This window comes from Daldinia decipiens (assembly GCF_022478715.1).
Source record: "Daldinia decipiens strain CBS 113046 unplaced genomic scaffold F4813scaffold_27, whole genome shotgun sequence".
Taxonomy (NCBI): Eukaryota; Fungi; Ascomycota; class Sordariomycetes; order Xylariales; family Hypoxylaceae; genus Daldinia; species Daldinia decipiens.
The window spans coordinates 390-25,729 of record NW_026054570.1 but is presented as its reverse complement, the minus strand read 5'-3'; the positions used below and the strand labels follow the sequence as shown (position 1 = coordinate 25,729).

The 25,340-nt window shown below is 36.3% G+C and overlaps 6 protein-coding genes and 1 non-coding gene across 7 annotated transcripts; 3 read left to right on the top strand and 4 right to left on the bottom strand.

Annotated features, from left to right (window-relative positions):
* Nucleotides 1–166: 166 nt before the first annotated feature.
* On the top strand, nucleotides 167–2,811 carry F4813DRAFT_391286 (SPO22-domain-containing protein; the record flags this gene model as incomplete). Its single annotated transcript, XM_049247140.1, has 7 exons — nucleotides 167–224; nucleotides 271–627; nucleotides 690–841; nucleotides 892–1,632; nucleotides 1,696–1,823; nucleotides 1,877–2,304; nucleotides 2,351–2,811. 7 exons carry the CDS (start codon nucleotides 167–169, stop codon nucleotides 2,809–2,811), a joined length of 2,325 nt encoding a protein of 774 aa, XP_049097676.1.
* A 63-nt stretch (nucleotides 2,812–2,874) lies between these two features.
* On the top strand, nucleotides 2,875–3,413 carry F4813DRAFT_391285 (uncharacterized protein; the record flags this gene model as incomplete). Its single annotated transcript, XM_049247139.1, has 3 exons — nucleotides 2,875–2,917; nucleotides 2,967–3,142; nucleotides 3,207–3,413. 3 exons carry the CDS (start codon nucleotides 2,875–2,877, stop codon nucleotides 3,411–3,413), a joined length of 426 nt encoding a protein of 141 aa, XP_049097675.1.
* Nucleotides 3,414–4,213: 800 nt separating this feature from the next.
* F4813DRAFT_t103 lies at nucleotides 4,214–4,286 on the bottom strand. The gene has a single exon. It is a non-coding gene; the product is annotated as a tRNA-Glu (tRNA).
* Nucleotides 4,287–4,415: 129 nt separating this feature from the next.
* F4813DRAFT_397899 (NAD(P)-binding protein) lies at nucleotides 4,416–5,892 on the bottom strand. Its single transcript, XM_049247988.1, has one exon. The coding sequence runs from the start codon at nucleotides 5,763–5,765 to the stop codon at nucleotides 4,719–4,721; it is 1,047 nt and encodes a 348-aa protein (XP_049097674.1). The 5' UTR covers nucleotides 5,766–5,892; the 3' UTR covers nucleotides 4,416–4,718.
* Nucleotides 5,893–6,027: 135 nt separating this feature from the next.
* On the bottom strand, nucleotides 6,028–10,996 carry F4813DRAFT_365998 (xanthine dehydrogenase). The gene is made up of 3 exons (XM_049243989.1): nucleotides 10,311–10,996; nucleotides 8,047–10,251; nucleotides 6,028–7,993 (listed from the first exon to the last, which is right to left on the bottom strand). Exons 1-3 carry the CDS (start codon nucleotides 10,496–10,498, stop codon nucleotides 6,265–6,267), a joined length of 4,122 nt encoding a protein of 1,373 aa, XP_049097673.1. The 5' UTR covers nucleotides 10,499–10,996; the 3' UTR covers nucleotides 6,028–6,264.
* Nucleotides 10,997–11,161: 165 nt separating this feature from the next.
* F4813DRAFT_151368 (aldehyde dehydrogenase) lies at nucleotides 11,162–13,622 on the top strand. The gene is made up of 3 exons (XM_049238957.1): nucleotides 11,162–12,193; nucleotides 12,246–13,034; nucleotides 13,136–13,622. Exons 1-3 carry the CDS (start codon nucleotides 11,824–11,826, stop codon nucleotides 13,417–13,419), a joined length of 1,443 nt encoding a protein of 480 aa, XP_049097672.1. The 5' UTR covers nucleotides 11,162–11,823; the 3' UTR covers nucleotides 13,420–13,622.
* A 139-nt stretch (nucleotides 13,623–13,761) lies between these two features.
* F4813DRAFT_365993 (aminotransferase class I and II) lies at nucleotides 13,762–15,743 on the bottom strand. The gene is made up of 5 exons (XM_049243988.1): nucleotides 14,991–15,743; nucleotides 14,770–14,939; nucleotides 14,498–14,713; nucleotides 14,345–14,446; nucleotides 13,762–14,286 (listed from the first exon to the last, which is right to left on the bottom strand). The coding sequence occupies exons 1-5, from the start codon at nucleotides 15,524–15,526 to the stop codon at nucleotides 13,892–13,894; spliced, it is 1,419 nt and encodes a 472-aa protein (XP_049097671.1). The 5' UTR covers nucleotides 15,527–15,743; the 3' UTR covers nucleotides 13,762–13,891.
* Nucleotides 15,744–25,340: the final 9,597 nt, after the last annotated feature.

The following is a 25,340-nucleotide window of genomic DNA, read 5'->3' as shown; positions in this document are numbered from 1 at the left end:
TCCGAATGTAGTCATCGTGACCATCTTTCTTAACCAGCCCCCAAGAAGGCTCAGTAGGTAGTATCTATACCCACCAAGACTGCATCAGACAAAGCCACATTGCAGCACATCTCAATATATTGGTCGGCCTCTCTGTATCGGACCTTCGGGTTCCCAGTGTGCCAGCATGGACACCGCGAATTCGTCACATTCTGCCCGAGATAAGCGTATCAAGTCTATCATATGTCCGTATTCTCCGTGCCGTTTAGGGGCGTATACTGACTCCCTAAGCTTTCTGCCATGATCTCCAGAAGCAGTTGCCTAGCAAGAATGATGAACAAGCACTAAATAGTCAAGTTGACGAGTTAGAAAATCAGATCAACGCTATCAAGTCCTACTCTCTTAAATCTCCCGGCTCGCATCGTCACGCACAGCTAGATAGCGCCGGCACCGATCTTTGGAACTGGTGTGTTCAGATTAAACGCGAAGACGGTAGTGAAGTATCATCAACGAGAAGGAAGCTCCTAACTTTCTGCCGGGTATTCTCGTTCCTAATTCTGGCGCTGGCGCAATGGGGTGATCATAACACACCGGGTGATCTCCTCCGCTTGGAAAAATTGGCAATCAAAACCGGCAGATCTTGTATTGGTATATTGCATCTTTGTCCCACCACAGTTTCAGAGCTGCATGATTTACTGACATGGGCGTAGTGGACGGCGAGCTCAAGTTTGCTCTCATGGTTCTGCAGAAGGCCGCGGAATATAACGGGTTGTTGCAGAATCTGCAGGCGAAGCTGCCGGATGAGGAGTCTGACGCCTGCAGGAAACTAGAGGCAGAGTATTTTACACTTCGTATAGTTATGGTAAGCTGCATATTACTATTTACCCCTCGTTCAGCTGCTGACAACCCTAGAAGGCCTGGAAAGAAGACCGCCTTGACGTGGCGGACCATCTATACGAAAAGGTACAAGACTGCAAGCATACTACTAACCCAGCATCGGCAGAGAATTTTGCCGACTCGTTTTTTGAGATTGGGAAAGACTTAACAGTAAAGAAGAACTTCTCGCTGGCAGTAAAGTGGTTAGAACGGGCTTACGAATTCATCAACAGCCAAGACCTCGAGCAGCTACCAAGAGAGGTTATCGAGTTGAGGCTAGCAGTGTCTCAGGCGCTCATTCGCGCATATTTAAATTTAAATACGACTGAAGGCTTCAAAAAGGCCGAAAATCATGTCTGTTACGTTGAATCCGAGCTCGGTGACAAGCTTGTTGTCCTTCTACTTAGGCTGGAACTCCTACTTAGCTCGCCGGCCGAAGTATTCGACGGCAATGCATATGCCGGTATCCTTCGGCGGATGATCAGGAGCCATGAAATCTCAGAATCAAGCTTCAATCTTATGATACACCATATACGTAAGCTAGACGACAAGAGTCCGAGCCTGGCCTCCTCCGTTCTCGGCGAATTTATAACATTGAGAGTGTTGCCCACCCAACAGGACACTTGGGTTGAACGGGCCATCGTGCTTTGCACGCAGATGGCAACGACACATCGGGACACTCACGAAACAATACAAGAACTCGGAACCGTATTTGATAGTGTCGAGGCTAGCTTAAAAAACCCATTGTCAGCTGCTGCTGTTCTCGCCATACAAATAGTCAGCCAGCCACCCAACCTATCTTCATTCCCTTCTGGACGTGCGCTGATTACCTATTAATAGCTCATATGGAAAAGGGTTGATGCCTCATTCAATCAAGGAGAGCTGGATATTACAGAGAAATGGTGCCACGTAGCCATGCACCCAGCTCTTCGTAATTCGGGTCCGGCGAATACAGCAAAGATCACTAGGTAGGCTCTACCTGTCTAGGTGTGTAATAATATATTCTGTCTGACGAAAACAGGAAATTGGTGTGCTGCGCCCTTCAAAGAAACAGCTTGGAAAATGCTGCAGAGATCTTCCAATCTATGAGTGAATCAACCAGATGTGAGCCAATGACATTATACCTCGCGTACAAATTAGCTCTAAGGTGCGGAGACCGGGGAATGGCCTCTGACTGTTTAAGACACATTAGCGAGGCCTCGCCAAAAGATCCTCAGTACCTGTACGCGTGTTGCATAGACGCGCAGGAAGCGGAAGACAAAATATGCGCAATCGAGGCGTTAAAGCATTTGATACAGAAATCGGAATACAGCTCGTCGGATGCTGTTCATCTACCAGCGCTGCTCCGGGTTGTTATACGTCTCGAGACGTCGCTTATGAACGAAAAAGATTACAAGGATGCTGACCGTAGCTTGTTAATAGATGATATCTGCCAAGTCTTCGAAGGGGGTGAGTTTCTCTGCATGGATCTATCGGGTTATACTAAATTGCCCAGTCGTACCAGCCATACAGCGGGATCCGCGGAATAGCAATGGCGATAAGATATTCACAGTAGAAGAGCTAGATTGGTTTGGTAAAAATACCTATAATCTAGCGGTCAAAAACATCAATATTTGGCAGCCGAGGCAAAGTATTCGCATCTTTCAATGCTGCCTTGCAATTATATTCCAATATCCCCAGGACATACCAATTCAAGCAGCTGAGGATCTGTCACTACGCGCAATGTTCTGTCATTTTCTAATGGCAACATTACACATTGCCCTAGCACGATCTGAAGACAACATCGAAACGCAGCTTCAAGACTATCTCTTGATGCGCAATCATGTTAAAGGTTTTGGCGAAGAACTAGAGGCTCGGCTAAACAGTCTAGACGAAGTGTCCAAGAACGACCTACGAATGAAGCTTTCAACCCTTCTCGTCTTCGATTTTGAAGGGGCTATCTGTCTTAAGTCATAGGATGACTTGTCAGAGATCTTATTAAAAGCTAAAATTTGCCGTAATCTATCCATATTTCAAGCGATGGCAGATTGTGTCCTCCGAGCCCAGTCTGTTCCTGGACAAGGTACGGATTTGCTACGGCGGAGGCATTTCTTTTTTCTAACAGATGTTAGTTCTATATTCCACGCTGCGCAAGATTATAAATCAAATATTTTCGCTTGAAAATTTCGATAACGAGAAGCTCGCGAAATACCTGCGATGTTTACTCAAGGCTACTCTCGCTTCAGAACCAGAATATCCCCTGAAAATTATGGAAGACATCTGTAGGCTTGTGAAGCAATGCGCAGGCGTACGTTCTCCTTCCAGTAGTAATGCTATAGAAAGGCCAGCGATTTTACTAAAAATGGCCACAGAGCGAAAAACCCATTCCGTCTCTTGAGGTTGAGTGGTTTACTACGACAGCATTCAACCACGGTGTCGACCTATACGGGATTAATGAAGACGAGCTCAGTAAGCAATGGATCGCGCACGCGCTCACGTTGGCACATTACCATGAAGATGGTGGCGATCTAGAGCGAGAGCTTCAGAAGAGGCAAATCAGTCTCAAATGGGATTCATGATGGTTCATAACATTCGTTGCCATATCCTGCAGTTAACTAGCTATGTCCCTGTCCTCCCGTAATCAATTTCACAGTAGAGAGTACTAAGAAGCCCATGTAAAATTCTATTATTCCTTAGGCGCGAATATGTTCATAGAATTAAGCGTACTACATAGCTTGAACAGCTGATAGAACCTAGCTACGGCAACTTACTGAAATGTGAGTCTCAAAAAAATAATAACATGTAAATACCTAGTTTCGCTAACTTTATACATACTAGGATTCTATGCGGTTAATTCACATTTCTACCTGGCTATGGAAGTTTATAAACTTTAGATATAATGATAACGCCATTTCTCTATAGAGATGTGGCGTAAATTGATAGCCTAAATAGAATCGATACTTGCCAATCGCTCTGCATAATGTTGCCATTGCTCTTGATATTAACACTATCTTCTATTTTCTTTTTCTTCTAGGTCCGTACAAGAGCACATATATAAAAAGTACTGCATCGCATAGTCAAGGGATAGCACTCATATCGTCTTCGATACGGTCGATCTTGGGTTATGGCTTAAGAGTATTTCTCATCACCAACAACGGGTAGAATGCCCTCGCTTCTCTCATTCTCCTTTATTGCCACTATAACATCACGTCTTCGTTTCCTCTCTCGTTCGACCCGTCTCACGTAGATATGTAAACCTACCTCGGGAAATCATAGTTAACCCAAAGAAAGCGGGCGCAAGATCATCGATATCCTAAAGAAGAATCCGGATGAAGACGCGCAGAAAGAAAAATGAGAAAAGGGGAAAAGAGAAATTGGACTCCGGTACGGGGGAATCGAACCCCGAGCTCCTCGGTGAAAACGAGGTATGTTGGCCGTTACACTATACCGGACTGACGCTTATCGTGACTTATGGTGTTTTTTATATTAGCGGCGGTTTGTGGGCGGGTGGATGGTGGATGGTGAATTTATTTGCTGGGAGTGGATCCGCACTTAATTGGCTTGGTAGTATTTGCTGCGTAGTGTTAATTGCATGAAGAGATGGACGTTCTTCTGTTGTTGTTATTGATTATAGTTGTTGATTATATCTGTCGACTTGAGAAGAGGAATCTCACTGCCGGGTAGATTAGAATCAGAGGGTATTGCATGTAGTTCTATCTGATATATACAGCCCCCTATTTACCTCGAGATAATCCAATAGTCTCTGCGATACGGGCTTTTATCTTGCCCCCTAAGTGCAACTATCACCCAGAATCATACTCGACAGTAACGCCAGCCCTCTCGTCCTCTCTTTTCCTCTCCTTTCCTCTCTATATTAACCCCCCCTACCCCTTAACCATCCTCCTCACCACCTCCTCCACCCCCTCCGGCTTCACCCCCACACGCCCCAACAGCTCCTCCAACATCCCATCATCAACTTCGCACTCCCCCTCCTCCAGCGCCTCATACGTACTAGCCCACCACCTAACCGCCGCGGCGTCCAACCCCCGCTCTTCCACATAATACCTCTCGTGCTCCCTCCTCCCCACAACCCTCACGCTGATCCCCCGCCCCCGAGCCGCGCCCACCAGCCCCGCCATCTCAGCCATGCTCTTCGCCGTCCTAGCTCTAGTCGACAGGTAAAACATGCGGTTCCCAAACTCCCCACTTTCCGCCGCCGCTAGAACCACCGCGTTCGCAACGCCCAGATCCCGGATCGCCGTCCAGCTCGCCCTCCCGTCTCCCGCGAGCGGCACTTCTACTTCGCGCCGGCCGTCGTCGCCGTCGCCGTCGGGCGCAAAGTATCCCAGGTACAGCGGCCAGGACTCGGCGTACAGCCCCTCGCGGATGACCGTCACGTTCTCGAGCGTGCCCTCGTCGCGGAGCCGCGCCAGATACGCCTCGGTGCGCAGATGCGCGCGCATGACGGCCGCTTTGCTGGTGCGCTTCCCGGACCGGGCCGGCGGCGAGTACGCGAACGCCAGGCTCGAGTAGAATATGTGCTTTACGCCGGCTTTGACCGCGGCGTCGATGGCGGTGCGATGGTGCCGCTCGCGGCCTTGGCCGTCGGGGACCTCGACCCACTTCTTCTCCTTCTTTTCGTCGTCTTGAACAAGACGGTCGAAATCTAGCTGTATGTGCGGCGTCGACACTAGGAAGAACCGATCCGCGCCGTGCAACGCCTGCTCGAACGACGGCAGGTCCTCGAAGCTGGCGTGGCGTACTTGGAGGCCGGGGGCGGTGGCGGCTAGGGCGGCGAATGTGGATGAGTTGGGAGGTGAGGATGTTAGTGCGATGATGGAGGATGCGGGGATGAGGTTGTGCGCGAGCAGCGCGGAGAGCGTTGCGCCGCCTAGTTTGCCGGAGGCACCTGAGATTGCTATCGTGGGCATTGTAGTATTCGTTTATTAATTTATTAATTTGTAAATAGGTACCTGGAGGGATATTTATATTCTACATCTATTTACAAATTGAACCGTATTAGTGGCGTATTTAACGGGTTTAGATGATATCGCAACGTCATAGAAGCTGATCGAGATCGGTTTATATTTATAATCGGTAGTTTTATTTCGGCTTTAATTCCAATGTGGGTCGTATAGGACTGTCTTGACAATCTGAATTCTAGTACGTAGTATCGACTGAAGAAACATCTTTGCCGATTTTCAAGTTTTCATTTATGGTCACCAAGAAAAATGAGATGATATAGAAAAGGGGCAGTGAAGATGATATAAACCAAGGAAATGACATTCTAATTATCGGTTTATTTCTCGTGTCAAATATGCTAGAGCTCATTACCTGGCCCGTAGAATACAAACGCAAGCTAATAACGCTATGTACGTTCATCTTATTGTACTCGTCTAGAGACCTGCAATCTCGAATACCTTCACAAGCCTAAATAGCAACGAAGAAGCTCTTCTCGCCTTCCTTCGGTATCACTCTAGCCCGCTCCATTATAGGATCAACACACGAAAGCCTAATCCTCTCAGGAGTGGCTGGGCTCTCAAGCCTTAGCAATCCATCATCCTCGCCTCCTTGGGCAAACAGCTTAGCCTTCACCCCGTAGTCCGCACGCGCTGCCTTGAGTGCGTCGCGGATCGCAAAGAATACCGCACTTCCCATGAATAGGGGCGGCTCGCCAACACCTCTGCTACGCTGGATGGTGCGCAGGTTCTCCCACGTTACGCCCTTGAGCAAACTGACGTTGAAGACCTGGGGAATGTCGCGGAATCCTGGGATCTTATATGCACCCGGCCCCTTCGTAAATAAGTTACCCGCCATCGGACCATTGCGCAGCCATAGGCTCTCCTCCATGGTGAACAGGCCTAGGCCTTGGGTGAATGCGCCCTCGATCTGGCCGTAATCGATTGAAGGGTTAATCGACCGTCCTACATCCATCTTGATATCGGCGCGCAAGCACGTCCAAGTACCCGTCAGACAGTCAACCTCAACCTCAGCCGCTGCAACGCCCTGAGTAAAGTAGAAGAACATCTTTCCGGTATTCTCACCCCACGTGTACCCAATTTCTGGTGTCTTATAATACCCATTGGCGCTTAGGTTCACACGGTCAAAATAGGCCGCGTGAGCAAGCTCCTTCATGGTAGCTTGAGGCCCCAACTTCTTCCTATACGGTGCAAGCCGTTCGTTTATCTGTTCGCAGGCATTCCAGACGGCATAACCATTCAGATCGGACGACGCCGAGGCGGCGGTAGGAGACGTATTTGCTACCGTCATAGTGGACGTCTCCGAAATATGTACGTCCTCTTTTGGTACCTGGAGCGCTTGCGCTGCAATTGTGATTATCTTTGTATGTAACCCCTGGCCCATCTCTGTACCGCCATGCGCGACCAAGACCGATCCGTCGTGATAGATATGCACCAAGGCCCCGGCTTGGTTCAACCAAAGAGCGGTAAAGGAGATACCAAATTTCGTGGGAATCAGCGCTAGCCCCCGTTTACGCCACTTGTGCTCTGCATTGAATACCTCAACGGCTTTGCGGCGGGCGGCGTAGTCTGACTCCTCCTGAACCTGCTTATACATCAGAGGTACGTGCCAGTCTTGAAGGGGCTGGTTGAAGTGAGTCTCCTCGTTGGCTTTGTAGAAATTGATTTCTCGGAACGTCTCAACTGGTATGCCGAGGCGGTCGGCAACTTCAGACATGTAGCACTCAGCGAAGAATAAGCCTTGAGGCCCTCCAAAGCCACGGAAGGCCGTGTTAGACATAGTGTTGGTTTTGCATAGCCGTCCGCGAACGTGAACGTTCGGGACCTTGTAGCAGCCATCGCTATGGCTTAGGGAGCGTTCGCACACGGCGGGACTCAAGTCGAACGAGCAGCCAGCATTGGCGAAGACGTCCATGTCGAGAGCTTGGAGTTTGCCGTCTTTATTCACACCCACTTTCCACTTGGCGAGGAAAGGGTGACGCTGACCAGATAATACCATATCTTCATCTCGGTTGAGCATACATCTGACAGGCCGCTTAGTCTTTTGCGCAGCTAATGCGCAAATAGTGCTGAGATGGACACATCTGGTTTCCTTCCCGCCGAAGCCGCCACCAAGACGCTTGACGCGAGCTACCACCTTATTTGACTGTACACCAAGAATCTTAGATGCGTACGCTTGGCTAGGAGGAAGTTAGCTTAGGTTACTAGTGTGGAATATCGTAAGGAAACATGCCTTTCAGTAGGATTTTGGCTGCTGGTCCAAATTTCCATCTCACCATCTTCAGGTTTAGGTATGGCCATGCACGCATTTGTTTCCAGGTAGAAGTGTTCTTGGCCTCCCATCCGCGCAACGCCTGTAAAAGTGTAGTCGCAATGTTTGAAAGCCTCTTCCGAGTCTCCCTTCTTGATATATCGAAAGTATTTGTGAAAGCTTTCCTTTTCCACTGCCTCTTCAATGGTGAGAATGGCAGGGAGATCTTCGTACTCGATCTTCACGGCCCTGACCCCCTGTGCTGCTCTTGCCTGCGAGGTAGCTAAAACGATGGCAATTGGCTGACCGGCAGTGAAAGCCTCATCTTCGACAAAGAACAGGTCGTCAAAATTAGGCGCACCCCATTTGTTATGCTCGGGGTTGTGCAAGTCATTCTTATCAACGATATCTATTACACCTGGGATATCCAACGCCGCAGAATAATCAATTGATTTGATCTTTGCGTGCGCCCTCGTAGACAACACTAGACATGCGTGTAGTTCGTTCTTGAGTGGCGGGATATCGTCTGTATACTGCGCTTCCCCTGTGCACTGCTTCAGAGCCGCCACGTGGTTATCGGCTTTTCCTAAGGGCCCCTTAATGTAATCAGAAGTTGCCTCGTGGTCCTTCCAACCAGATGATAAAGCTCTTTCGAGCTCCTCAACGGCTTGACTATCACCGTGTTCACTTTCTGTGCTAATACCCGACAACACGTCGTGATAGAATCGGTAAAAGAAACCAAGTGCCAGCGACTTCCGATACGAAGCCATGCCTCCGGGAACACTAAACACGAGATCAAAATCGGACTCGAGCGCATTCATAACGCCTTCTAGCGTATCGGGATGGGCGAATAATTTGCCCCTGAGATACTCGGTGGCTTTCTTTGCTGCGACAGTAGAGGGCGCCATGCCGCCATAAACCAGATTACAATGTTCAACGACACCTTTCTGGTCTAGTCTGACATGCAATGCTCCTGTAACAATAGCAATATCGTCGTCCTTGCGTTTTGCCTGCTTGTAGGCTCTGAAATATTCTCCCCTCTCGCGAGTTACGGGAATGCGGATAGATGCAAGAATCGCGTCTTGTTCTAAGGCTGTCCTGCGATAACCCCTGAAAAACGACGCCATGGGTAGTTCAATCTCTTTATTCAGAGATTTAGCGATCAGAACGCAATCTGCTGCCATGAACACGGGATTTAAATCAGAGATGGGCGAAGCTGTAACTAAATTACCAGCAGGGGTACCGACATTTCTGATTTGGCGTCCAGCGAAGTACTTGAGTTGCTTGTACATAGCTTGGAATACTTGGCCCTTTGCTTCTCCATAATGCTTAATTGCTTCCTGGCAGATATTCTCAAGGTCAGTGAGCACGACGTTCCCGCCGATCTCAAGATGGTCGTCCTTGAAAGAATACTGCCGCAGCTCGGGGATGTCTCCGACGAATACCGAAACCGGATATTGCAGAGCCTTGAACTTGATCTCGATTTGCGTTTCCGTACTCCCGCCAATGATCTTCGCGTTAGGGTAGACGCTCTTTATCTCCAGCAACTGTTCCAACGTAACGGGTCGATACCACCTCTTCCTTTTATTTCCAAAGGATAGAGGTTTGAATAGATGTTTCTTCAGTGATGGCGGGAAGATGAGTTCGGTGTCTGGCTTGTATTCGATAAATCCCGGTGGTGTGAACTTTTTGATGGGTTGTCCATCGCTGAGGTCCTTGCTCTTACAGCACCCTCCATTCGCATCTTTGGAACCGTCGCTATTTTCCATGCAACAACCTGAGCCGCCATTCGCAGTGCTCTTACCACACGCATTTCCGGCGCTAAAGGTCTGAGCGGCGTCTAAAATTGGACGATAACCAGTACATCGGCAGAGGTTACCGTCGAAAGCTTCTTCGATGTCATGTTCTGTAGGGCTCTCGTTATTTCTCAACAGAGCATACAAACTCATAACAATACCCGGAGTGCAAAATCCGCATTGACTTCCATTACTCTTGGCAATCCGCTCCTGTGCGGGATGGGGTTGTTTAACATTTCCTATGCCTTCGATTGTGATGACATGCTTGCCATCTACACTGGCGAGCGGTGCCAAGCAGGCGTTAACACTAGCATGGTATATCTGCTTGGTTGTCGGATTATATTGGCTCACTACGACTGTGCAGGCGCCGCATCCGCCTTCACCGCAACCCCTACGCTCCAGCTATCAGCATTGGTTAATCTGACATAGTCGAACGCAGTCCGGACTTACAGTTTTGTTCCAGTCAAACCTATTCCTCTTAGATATTCGAGCAGCGTAACTTCCGGGTCGATCTCGTCGAGAACCACACGAGTACCGTTGAGGAAGAAACGAATGGTATCATCGTACACCGCAGTTAGTCCGGATTCCCCACCTGGAAGTGCCGGATCTCTTTCGGGGGAGATGGCAATTGGAGCCATGATGTCAAAACTCCCCCCTTTACTTTCGTAGCTTTAACAGTAATACCGTAAAGTTGATATTTCACATAGGTATCTCAGGCAATGATGGATGTCGCTACACGTCGACTCGGCTATTAACAGTAGCTATTAACAGTTGGATTACCGAGGCCGGGAAAGAGAAATAATAAGTCCTAAGATTTTCGGGCTGAACGAATTACTGGGACAATGGTGAGAAGAGAATACGATGGCTCAAACTGTGTTGCGAACAAGTAGAGCAAGTAGAACAAATGCTGCACTTCTACACTTTAGTTGGGTGGCAATCTACGTTTATCGTGACTTAAAGTCCGACTGGTCTTCATTCGCCGGTACCCGATCTAGAAGTTCGGTGAACCAGTAATGACAAACGGGAAGCTGATAGCTGAGCCGCCATTCGATACATATGACATAGAGGGGCGAATTAGAGGAAAGCCATATCGAATCAGATATGAAGAAGAAGTCAGAACAATTTGAGATATGCAACTCGGGAGTATAAGCCCGCGAACTCCTAGGGGCTAACTAAAGCCGGTCAGCTGCGGGGTACTAGCTTATCGCTATAGAACTATTAGCGCCGTTAGCCTTATCGAGGATCCAGCTGCGTATCCACAACTTCGGCTGACTCCGACTTCCGCGATCTTTTCTTTTTAGCTTCATTCTTGAGATGTTCGAGAACAGGACCGGCTTAGTACGTCATGCCTCTAAGTGTTGATCACGTTTCGTCTAATTTTTCAGTCTTGACTGATTTTAAATCAGAGAAGTTCAACTGTTCTCATCAACTAATACGGTATAAATCAACATGACAGACAACACATAGCATATTCTCGTGAGCAATTGAATATAAAGATTGAATTTGAATCATTAACTACCTCGGATCACTGCTATTCTTTCCGTGCTGTTGTAACATTAATATTACCGAGTATATCGCAAGCTGTCGCTAACTCGAGCCCAGGAGAACCCCCCAAGCAACGTCGAGATCATCCTACCCTAGAGAGCCTTTGGGGACTTTTCCCGGGGCCTTACCCTCATATAGAAGAGTGTACCAGCCCTAAAACACCGGCAATTCATTCAAACATTATTAACCCCTCATCCTACCTTACCGCATTCCGGTAGTATATATGGCAAAAATAGCCATGCGGATAGATGGCAGTCTGTCTGCTTTTCCCACGTGGCTAAAGTAGAGATACTTTTACCCTTTCCCTTACGACTCTGCATTGTTGTGCTCTCTGCTCCGCTGCGTGTGGTGATCAGGTTATTTGTTCGACATACGGAACACGCGTCTTGTACAGCTACCGTTGCCGTTGTAAGCCAAGATGCCTTCTCTCGAGACAGACGGCTCAAATGGGCAATCCGCCTTTCAATTCTACAACATCATCGACGGAAAGCTCCGCACCTCTAAGGATCATCACCAGGTCATCGATCCCCGCACGGAAGAGCCTCTCTGGGACGCCCCTATCGCGTCGACGAAGGACCTGGACGATGCCGTCGAGGCGGCTAACCGGGCTTTCAAGACGTGGAAGAAGAGCACCGTGGCCGAGCGTCAGAAGGCCGTTCACGATGTGGCCAACGTCATCCTCGAGAACCTGGATATCTTAACCGAGGTCCAGATGAAGGAAACTGGAAAGTCTAGGCTCATGTCGAAATTCGACGTTCAGAGGGCAGCATGGCATTTCGAGTATTATAGTATGCACCACCGGCTCCCCTTTATTATACACTAACTTACAAACCCATCAAGAAAGCGTAACCCTCGAAGATGAGCTCCAGTACGAAGACGACACAATCCGGATCATAGCAACCCACGCGCCCATCGGCGTGCTCGGCGCCATCTCCCCCTGGAACTTCCCCCTGATCCTATCAACAGTCAAGATCGTCTCCGCGCTCGCCACCGGCAACTGCTGCATCATCAAGCCGTCCCCCTTCACGCCGTACTCGCTGCTCAAGTTCTGCGAGCTGGCGCAGTCGGTCCTCCCCCCGGGCGTCTTCCAAGCCGTCAACGGCGGCGCCGATCTCGGCGAGCAGATGACGCTGCACGCCGGGATTCACCACATCAGCTTCACGGGCACCATCGCCGTCGGCCAGCGCATCCTACGCAACTGCGCCGGCACCCTGAAGAAGGTGATCCTCGAGCTCGCCGGCAACAACGCGTGCATTGTGTGCGACGACGTCGACCTCGACGCCGTCGTGCCCCAGGTCGCTAGCGGCGCCCTGTTCCACGCCGGCCAGGTGTGCGTCGCGTCCAAGCGCATCTACGTCCACGAGTCCCTGTACGACCGCTTCCTCGAGAGGCTCGTCGAGGAGTCCAAGAAATTCGCCGTCGACGACGACGAGTCCGTCGCTTTTGGCCCGCTGTCGAACCGCGCTAATTACGAGCGTGCGGTGGGCATTATCGAGGACTGCAAGAAGAACGGGTATAAGATCGTTACGGGCGGCGAGGTCCGGCCGGCTGAGAAAGGGTTCTGGCTGCCTCCCACTATTGTCTCGAAACCACCCGAAGACTCCCTGATCGTGAGGGAGGAGCAATTCGGTAAGCTATGAAGATTCGCCTATGCATTCCCCCCCCTCCCCCCCTTTTTTCATTATCCTCTACATCCAAAAAAACAAACCCAACTAACCAACCCTCCGCAGCCCCCATCGTCCCCGTAATGTCCTGGTCCTCAGAAGATGACGTGATCGCCCGCGCAAACCTAGACAACGCGGGCCTAGGCGCATCAGTATACACGCCCGACCTCGACCGCGCGCAGCGCATCGCGCGACAGCTCGAGTCGGGAACCGTGTGGATCAACCAGTTCGAGCGGCCGCACCACGCCGGTTTCTTCGGCGGCTGGAAGCTTAGCGGGTTTGGTGGAGAGCTGGGAAAGCAGGGTCTGCTGCATTATTGCCATACGCAGAGCTTGCAGATCGCTAAGTAGGCGGTTCGTAGAGGGGAGTAAGTAGGTGATCTTTACTTGAGAGTGAGGAATGGGGAGAGGAAGAAGATTATTTTGTTGTGTATAGAGCGGGCTAGATTTTATGTAAATATTTGTGATGTGGTGTACTATGCTATGTAGATATATATGCATATACATATACATACCTATATATAAATTATTCGCGATTACGGATATTAGTGGCGTACTCCTGTAGTTGATACTGTACAATGCGTACCCGGCAGATGAGCGTGACTAGGCAACCACTCGATCGAGTATCATAAACGCAGGATTTACTCAACACCTAAACACTCACAGCCATGCTTGAATTTAACGTATCTTGATAAATCTATCGCCTTGGAAATCTATCGCCTTGGAAATCTATCGCCTTGGAAATCTATCGCCTTGGAAATCTATCGCCTTGGAAATCTATCGCCTTGGAAATCTATCGCATCTCATAGCGCGTTCTACCCTTTTAATCCTCTATATACTTCTTCAACCCCCGAAGCCGCTCTTTCGCCGTCTCTAAAATATGATCCTCCTTGCACACCGCAAAACGGATATAATCCTCCCCAATATGCGCGTTGGACTCGGTGTAAAACTCCGTAGGCGGAATGGCCGCAACACCAACCTCCTGGATCAGGAACCAGGAAAGCTTGAAGTCGCGCGGTCTACTCGCTACGTGTGGCGGGAACGGGTAGTATTCCGGCAGCTTGACCTTCTGCATGTTCACCATCACGAAGTACCCGCCCTCGGGATCTGTGTATGGCAGGCCTAGCTCGTCCCACACTTCGTTAAAAAGCTTCATCTTGCTCTTCATATCCCGGACCGTCTCGTCCCAAAATCCTTCAGCTTCGGCTTGCTCGAAGCCTGGGTGGGTTAGTATATATGTCACGTGTTTAAATTCAAGGGGGTAGTTTGGACGTACCGACTGCGCAGGCTTCTTGCAATGGCGAAACGGACGAGTAGCAGATGCGCGTGTGGGCCGCAGAGACGTAGCGGATCAGACGTTCGGGACCCATGAGCCAGCCTGTATCTTGTCAGTGATAGATCTTGAGCAGGAGTTTTGTATCTAACGTACCTACTCGCCATCCAGTGGCATAGAAGTTTTTACCAGCCGAGCCGACAGTCAGTGTTAAGTTCTCGATCTCAGGCGAGAGTGTTGCGATTCTCGTGAAGGGTGTGTAGTAAAGACGGTCGTACACCTCGTCGGAGAGGATGATGATCTCATTCTTGACGCAGATGTCTCCTATTCTCTGAAGTTCCTCCTTTGAGAAGACCTTGCCAACCGGGTTATCTGGGATAGCTGTTAGTTATTTATTCCGCTTGTCTGGGTCCGAGTGAAATACTAACGAGGCGTGTTAATGACGATCATTTTGGTCTTGGGTGTAATAGCCTTCTCAAGCTCGTCAAAGTCGATGGTCCACTCAGCAGACGACGACGTGCGCGTAGCTCCGTCTTTTGGCGGGTATAGGGGGACATAGACGATCTTCCCACCAGGCATCTCAATGTTGCTGATATATCTAGACCATAGTCGGCAAACAGATTGTTTTGATATAGGGGAAATGACTCACTGGTCAAAGAACGGCTCAAAAATAATAACCTCATCGCCAGCTTCAATGAAAGCCATGAATGCACTCAGCATGCCTTCGTTCGCTCCGGTGGTGATAGTGACTTCAGTCTCCGGGTTGAGCTTCCGTCCCCAGAAGGGTTCGTAGGCATCTGCGATTGCTTTCTTTAGTCGTGGCCTACCCTTCGTGGGACTGTACTGGTTGCAGTCCACTCGATCCAAAGCCGACTTGGCAGCATTGATAATGAATGCCGGCGGGTTGTAGCCGAAGAAGCCCTGTCCCATATTCACGATGGGCTGCTTCGGAGAAGCAGCCGCCGCCTCGTTGACGATAGACCAGACATCTTGTCTTTGGCCTGCAACGCGAGCGGCAGGCTTAAGCTTAGGCGGGAGTTGTGCCGACATAGTTGTTGAATGAAACCCTCGGTTTCTGGTAGCAAATGCCCGATTCGTACTTCTGATGTAGGTGATGTAGGTGATGTAGGGTGTCTTTGTGTAGAATAGTCTGGGATAAGACCTCAGGCGGAAAAAACAATGCATGTAGGCAAACGTGTGCCGTATATCAAATATCTCACGTACACATTCAAGCCCCCAATCCCCTACTTCTCTGATCCGATTTGTCAACTAGTATTAAAAGTAAAAGGGGTTTCTCTAGTATGATTTTGTTTTATTCTATGGTATATCTTTCCTTGCAAAGAGTTCATAATAGACTGTTCCGTAATCGGCGCCCTGTTATTGGAAATGCGATAACCGTAATATGTAACTCCAAATTCGCTCGAGCAGCTGCAGCTAAAACGTCACGTCATTTCTGCGCCGAGCAACTCAAAACCTTAGCGTCCTTGGGGCATGGGGTAGGTAACACAATACCCCGAGTTTTACCCACGTTCAACTCTTCAACTCGCACACCTCACCTCATCTAAAATTTACTTTCTTGTCACGGTTAAGAACAAGATCCTTCAAGGAAAAGGATTTTGATACAATTAGCCTCGTAAAACTCGGACATAGAACTACCTAGCTTTCCATATTTCCTTCGCTTCGCTTAATAGCTTCAATAGCTCGTCCTTCTCTTTTGATACACTAGATTTGTTCAAACAAATACGTTCAATGTGATCTTCGACTGTATGATGCTTCCACTCTGCCCTATTTATCGTTGGATAGGCCCTGTACTTGAGGAAAATTTTTGTTGAAGCGATCCATTGGGTTGGGTCAAATTCTGTGGGATAATTATGGAGATTCATTTCCCAAGCAGTGTAGCGACTTGACGAGCCTGTGGAAGGCTGACCTTTAGTGTCCAGATAATTTGGATCAACACTGTTTTCGAATATCATCTCGAAGATGGCTGGTAGGGCTTCTGGTATACTCCAATGTGTCCTTGGTTGGGTGGATCTCGTTTGAAGATTAATGTACTGAGATAGCTGTGATAAGAGAGATTCCAGTTGGTCTCTAGAGCTTTCATTTATTTTGGCTTCCACATACCAAAGTAGTCCAAGAAAGGATGTAAGTTGCAAAAAGCTTTTTATCCTCAGTATTCCATAACGCAGACTCAATCCTACCATATATACAACATCGGCCCAATAGAATCCCGAACTACTCATATCGCTCCTTATGATGATGATGATGATGAGAACGTTTACGTCTATTGGGGGCTTTATGCTATCTAATTAGATACATGCAGCGGCGCATCAATGGCGCTTTAGACGTCTAAAGTACTCCCCGGGGGAAGCAGAGCTAAAGTATCGATCGCTCTTTATGAGTTTACTCCCGACTTCGTCTACTTCGTCAAGAAGCTTTATATAAGAGCAGCGTATATTACTCGTAAGGTTGTGTGATCTGAAGGATTTTATTCCAGCGTATTTGAATATGGAGTTGAGTATATCCTCAATACCCGGGTAAGGACTGGATGTAGTATAAAAGATTATAAAAAGAATTTAATGTTAACGTTTAATTAGTTAATTTTAAATAAAATTAAAATTAAATAAATTATTTAATAAAAATCTTATAATTTTATAAATTTAAAATAAAGTTATTTAAATTAATAAAATAAAAATAATAAAAATAATTGCTAGGAATTATTATAAGTAGAAAATTAATATTATATTAATAAAGAAAACAAAATCTTTTTAATCTATAGAAATAAAAAAATAAACTAAATTATTTTATTTATATTATTGTTATCGTAATCTCATTATATAATCTCATTATTACCCCTTTTTTACAAAAAAGTTATAATATCTTTAAACCTTTAATTATAATATAATTTTAATTAACAATAATATTATAAATAAATAATAAACTCCTTTAAGTTTACGTACTTATATTTTAATTTTTCTTAAAATTAATATTAATAATATAATTTATTTTACTTAAATTTTTAATTGGATTTTTTTTATAATATTATCATTTTCTTTTTTTTTATTAATTATTATATAACTATAGATTTTTTTAATAGATTTATAAAATTTTCTTAATAAATTAATTAAATTTATATTAAAAATATTTTTACGTTTTATTAAATTTAAAATTTAAATTATATTTTTAAATTAATTATATTTTTAAGTCTTAATAAAAGTTTCCACCATATTTATTGCCGCTACTAATTATTAAATATTTCTTTTCTATTTAATTATATTATACTTCTTTCTATTTAAATTATAACATAAATTATCGATTACTTCTTCCATTTTAACAAATTTATTACTTTATTACTTTTTGCTAGGGATCATTGTGAGTAGAAAGTTGAAGTTGTATTAATAAAAAAGATGAAATCTTCTTGATTTATGTAAGTAGGAAATAAGCTAAGCTATCTTATCTATGCTATCGTTATCATAATCTTATTACGTAATCTTATCACTTTTATCGTTTCATTATAAACTTTTAATTAATTAAAATCTTTTCTAAAATCTTATTAATAAATTTCTTTATCGCCTTAATATTTAATTTAATTTCTTCGCTATTATTATTATTACTTTTTTAAATAATTATATATTTAGATTTATTATTATTTATATTATTTAAGTTTAATAATATATCTTTAAAATTATATTATTAATTTTCTTTTATTTTTATTATTATTGTTAATTATAATTTCTGGTACCATTTTACTGCTATACTATTGATATTATAAGGTCTTTAATATTTTAACAAATTTTAATACTTTTTATTAAAAGGTTAAAATTTATTAATATTTTGGTAATTATACCATTTAAACTAATTTTAATACTATTAATATTTCTATAATATCGATTAAAAATTTTCCAAAATTAATAATTAAATTTCTGTTAATTTTAATAATTTTAAAATATTTTTTCGTAAAAATATATATAAAAATTCTATAATAGTTTTTAAGATTTTATTATATTTACGTAATAATGGTATAAATTTAATATAATTAATTTATTATATTTTTATATAGAATATTACTATTAGATTATTTGTAAAGATTTATTTTTATTAATATATTAACCACTTTAATTAAATTAAACTATTATTTTAATCTGGTATAATATATAATATTATTTTAATATTAAAAAAGATTTTTAAATTTTTATAAAATATTAATTATAATTAAGCAGTGTTTATTTAAAAGATATAGCTACTTATATTTAATAAGGTACCTTTTTTAAAGCGTTGTTATATTAATTTAAAAAGTTTTAGTTTTTAAAATTATTTTTGTTCTATGAAGGTATTAAGTTAGTTTAATATGGGCTTAAATAAATCTTTCAAATTATATCTAATAAAATATTTCGTTTTTAAATGGTATAATAGTTATACAATAATTTTATTACTATTATTTAATGGAATAATTAAAAATTAAAAAAATATTATTTTATTGTTTAGTTAATATGGTTAAGTCCGGTCTTAAAAAATAATATTTAAGAAAAAAAATATTTATAAGACTAGGTCGGTGTAATTTCTTTTATATTTTTTATAAATCTTAATTTTTTTAATTAATTTTTTTAATTTTATAATTAACCATATTAATTCCAACTTGGATAAATATTTTTATAATTATTTTAATCAATTAAAATTAACATTATTAATTACGTTAATCTTAATTTATATAAATATTTTTATATTTTTAAAATTATTTAATTACGTTTATTACTACCAATATATTTATACTTTCAGATTTAAGCTATTTTAATCTTTTAAAATTAAAAATTATACTTTTTTAAATATTTATATTAATTATATTAATAATAAAATTATACATAATACTATTATCGAAATTATTAATATATGCGATGGTATAATAGATAATATTATAAATAAAAATATAATTAGTTTAAATTTTAATTCGATTTTAATATTAATTTTAAATATTTCCTTAATAATATTTTAATTTTTATTATTATTTACATTATTAACAATCTTTAATTCTTTTATTATAAATTTATTATTTTTATTAATTTTATTTATTAATTTTATTGCATTTTGTATAAGTAGTTTTCTTATATATTATTAATTATATATAAGGATATATTTCTTTTATTACATTAAATATTTAATTATTAATATCCTTTATTTATTAACTTATTTTTAATAGTTTTTTGATTTTATATAATATCCATTTATTATTAATTTTTTTAATAACGATTTGTTTAGGTTAGGGTTTTTATTTATTATATAGGTCTACTCTTTATAATACTTTATAAAAATATACCATTAATATTATTTTATATATCTTTTAATAATTTAATATATTTAATTTATAAGTTAGATTTTTAATTTATTTAGTTATTATAAATAAACCAACTCTTTAAATAAACCATTTCCTTAATAATTTTCCTAATCAGTTATAACCTTTATATAATTTTAAATATACAATATCTCCTATTTTCCAATTTACTAATTTATAAATCTTATCGTATTATATTTTAATATCTATTATAACAAAATCTATTATAACCTTTACCTCCTTTTAATAAAAGTCTTACAAAATATCGTAATTAAATAAATTATTTAATATTTCTATAATAAAAATTATAATTTTTAGTTTAAAACCGTATACAATTTTATTAAAACTTCTTTATAATACTAATAATTTCATATTATTTATATTATATTATAATACTGGAATAATATTTATCCATAAGTTTTATAATATTACCTAATAATTCGCTTTACATATAATATATCCTAATATTAATATAACCTTTTTACTAAATTTACAAATAATAATTATTATAACGTCGTAATAATTAAAACCTTCAATATACCATATTGTTGTTTTAGAGGGAATTTTCGGTAAGTTTACAATAAAATCCTATATAATAATATAATAAAATATTACTATTAAATTAATCGGTATAAATTCTCCGTTAGATCTAAACTTATCGTTTTAATTCTCTTAACATTTAAAATAATATTATATATATTCTTTTACTTTTCTAAATAAATTTTAAATACAAACGCCTTATAAATCATATATTATACATTTAAATCCAAAATAGTATTATTAATCATATATCATTTCTAATACGTTTTAAACATAAAATGATGGGATTATTAAATGTTATTATCTTATATTAAACACGTAATATATAAATTTATTTTTCAATTTATACTTATACCATTTAATAATATATTTTTTTAATTATTTTAACCAATTTAAATATGATTTACAATCAATACAATCGCTTATTTTTTTTCGTAACCTTTAATAATATAAAATTTAAAAATTTTATTAATAGTTAATTTCGTAATCATATATCTAAAGTCTTCCATAACATCTTTAAATATAACTTTATTTCGTTTTTCTTTTCCTTATTATTTTTAAGATTATTTATAATTGATAATTTTAATAAAACGTTAAATACTAAATTTAATGGTCTTAATATATAATATATTTTTAAATAAAATTATAATAAATAAATAAATATTATTATAAATTTATTATTCATTTTATTTACGTTTAATATTTGCAATATTATTTATTTAATAATGTTTTAGGTTATTTTGTAATTAATTAATATAATAATTGATTTTTTGTATAATTAAAGTTAAACTTAATATTATTAATATATTTAAACTAGATATGTTACCTTTAATTCTATAATTTAATATTAGGTTTCAATTTTTATAAAGATTTTAAATAAAAATATTATAAAATTAATATTGAAATTAATATATTCTTTCTATTCTATTTGCATTTTAAATAAAATATAAATATATTAAAACTTCGTTATTTAAATATATTAATCTTAAAGAATATTATTTGTAATATATTTTAATAATATAATAAAATAAGATTTATAAATTTTTTAAAGGATTTCAAATGCTTCAATCTTGTTAAATATAGAAATAAATAATATAATCTTTTATTATTAAAGTAATTAAATCTTTCATAAATATTAAAAGATATATTTTTACAAAAATCTTATTATTCCTATATATATTTCCAAATTTACTAATATAGTAGGTATCTTAATTTTTTTAATTATTTTAATATAATTTTTTAATATAGTAATTTCTAATCTATTAATTATAAATCTTAACAATTTTATAAATAAGTATTTTAAGAATAATTTTTTAAAATTAAATGCAAATTTAATATCTTTAAATAGTTAAAATATCTTTCTTAAATATTTTTTATATTATTTTATTATATAATTATAAATTACCACGTTATTAATATAAATATTAACAAAGTTTTTATATAATTATAGTTTTTAATCTATAAATCTTTATATATATAATTTAAAATTATAAAATTTTATTAATACTACATTGGATATTTTAAATTTTTTAAATAATATAATTATTATTTAATTCTTATATCATTTAACTATAAAGAATTAGTAAAAGAAGGTAAAGCCGTTAACTACAATAAAATCTTTTTATTTTTTTATTTTATTAACAATCTTTTTTTATTAAAATATTAAATATACATTTAATAATACGTATTTATTTAATGGTTATAAATTTATTATTATATAATTTTTTCGTTTACCGTTAACTATTTTCCATATAATAAAACATAGGTATTTAAATGGTATAAATTTTCTTATTTATTCGAATCGTCTTTCGTTATATATTTTATTAAACGTTATATTAGTTAATTTTTAATCTTCTATATTGAAAGGGTGTATTTATCTTATTTTATATTTATTTTATTAATTGTTAATTAATTTAACAATTATCTTTTTATTTTTAAAAATATTAATAATTTTATAGTTATATTATAAATTATAATTTTCTACTATATTAATAAATTATTTATTAAATAATAAAAATATATTATAATAATATATTCTATTTTTAGAAATTATTTCAGGTATGTTTTTTAATTTTTATACTCTTAAATTTAATACTTTATTTTAGAATTTTAATTATTTTTTTTTATAATTTTCCATAAATTTTTAATAATTAAAATAATAAATAATAAATTTTCTATTATTTTATTATTAAAATTAAATTCTTTAATTAAAAAATTATTTACAATATTATTATTAATTATTATAAATATAATTTAAATAATATTTATTTTTTCTTATATTATAACTATAAATCTATTTATTACTATTTTATTAATAGTTCTTATTTTTATTTTCTAGAATATTATAATTTCCTTATTACTTTAATTAATAAAAATAATGGTTATAATTATGTTTAATATATATATAGTATATATTACTTTAAAATATATAAATTAAAATTTATATTTTTTTAAAAAGTTAATAAATTTAATAAATATTATTATTATTATCTTAATTAATATAATAATTTTATAAATAATAATTATCTTTTATTATAAATTTCTTAATATTTTAAAATAATTTATAATAAATTTCTTTTTAAGATATATTTTTATAATTAATATTCTTTTTAACTAATTAATTACTATTTTATAATTTACGTAAAATTTTATATTTAATAATAAATTAAATTTTAAGTTATATTTATATATTTATATTTTAATATATATATAAATTAATTTTTATAAATTAAACCTTAATTTTATAATTATTTTAATAATAAAACATACCTTTTTCTTCATTTTTATTTTTTTATAATCTCGCCGGTTTTTAATAATTATTTTAATTTAAATATTTTATAATCTTTAATAAATATTTTAAATTAATTAATATTAATTATTTTATTAAATATTTCTAAATTTATATATATAATAAATAATATATTATTGTATATAACGTTTATTTCGAAATAAAAATGTCTTTTTAGTATATCTACTTAAAGGTTTTTTTTGGACTTTATATTAGTAATTTCAAAATTAAAAAATATGTTTTTAATATAATTTTTATATTTATTATTATTATTTAAAATGGGTTTTAAATCTTTATTCTTCTTAATTATATCAAATAGTATTTCTTTATTTCTATTAAATCTTATTATTTTAGAATAATCTATCTTTATATCTTTAAATTTATTTAAGTTTAATAAATTTATAATTTTAAATTTATTTAAGCCTAAACCTAATAATTTAAATAAAATATATTTATTAACATATATATATTTAAAATAATTTAATTAAATATTAAATAATTTATTATATTTTTTATAAATTCTTTTTACCATATCTTTATTATTATTATAATTTATATAAAATAAATAAATAAAATCTATATCTAATTTATTATTATTTAAATATTTTTAACAAAAAATAACCTTATTATTTTAATTTTTTCTTTTTAATTTTATAATTTAACTAATTTTTTTAAAAATACATTTCGTTTTCTAAATAATTTTTACTATTATTATTACCCTATTTAATTTATTAATATTAATATTATTATTTTTTTAATCCGTTTTTAAATTCATTATAATAACTTTTACAATTATAAAAATCATTTTTATAATAATTATTATAATATCCTCCACCATTATATCCTTAATAATTATATCTACCGTAATAATATCCTCTACAATTATATCCTTTATATTAATTATTACCGTTACGATTATAAAAACTATTTTTATATATACAATATTAATTATTTTATTAATATTTATTATTATATTAATCCTTATTAATATAATTATTACTTTCTTTATCTTTATTTTTATTATTTTATTTAAATTATTAAAATAAATTATAATTAATATTATTATTGTTAATTTTATTAGATATAGTTTTTTTTATTATATTTTCCTATTATTTATTATTACGTTTAATAATGTATTTAATATATTTATTAATATTTATATAATTAGTAAATAACAAAATTATAATATAAAAATTAAAATTAAAATTTTAATATATTTATTTTATTTATTAAATTTTATTATTTATATAAAATATTTAATAAATTTATATTAATTTTATAATTTATTAAAGAATTTATTAAATATATAATTATTATTAGTAAATATAATATTTTATTTAGTTTAAAAAATATATTAACGTATTAATTTATAGTTTTTCTTCAATATATTTTTTATTTTGTTATAATATATTATTTACGTTAATTATTTTATATTTTGATAATAAAATTATTAATAATATTTGGTGTTAAGTTTGATATTATTTAAAAAATTATAATATACTTAATAATTTGTTATTTTTTATTTTTATTAATATTGGGAAAATTAAGAAATAATACAAGGGATTAACCGTTATAGCTTGCTTTACTATTATTAATATTAATTATATTATTATTTTCGTATAATAAAATAATTTTTATTGGAGTTATTAAAAGATTAAATAGTTTAATGATTTATAAATAGTTAAATTTAATAATTTATAATATATTAGGTTATTTATAATAAGATATAGATTTAAATTTAATTAATTAATTTAATTTTATAAAATTTTAAATTATATAAAATTAATTTTATTAAAATATAATTAATTTAAATAAGGTAATATTTTATAATTTTTTTAATAATTATTATTTTTAAATCTTAATGTTATTAATAAATATATCAGATATCATTAGGATATAGTATAATATTAGGGTTTTTAATTTAAATATTAATAAGATATATGATTATTTATTTATAGGAGGTATTATTAGTTAATGGATTAGTGGAAATTATATATCTTAAAGAATAAGGTTTGTTTTTAGTATATATAAATTTAAAAGTTTAATAATTAATTTTATATTTTTATAATTAACAATATTATTATTTATGGTTATATTCTATATTAAAATTTCCTATAATTCTAGTAATAGTTTTAAACTTAATTAAGATTATATAATTTTTATAAATAAATCTTTAAAAAGTTAAAAAACTTTTAATAATAATAATAATATAAGGTTTTATAGTAATAATATAATTATTATTTTGTTTATTTAATAAGTTATAGTTATATATTCTTATTTTAATAATAATATTATAAAAATATATATTTTCTTACTATTTTAAATATTTAATAAAACTTATATATATT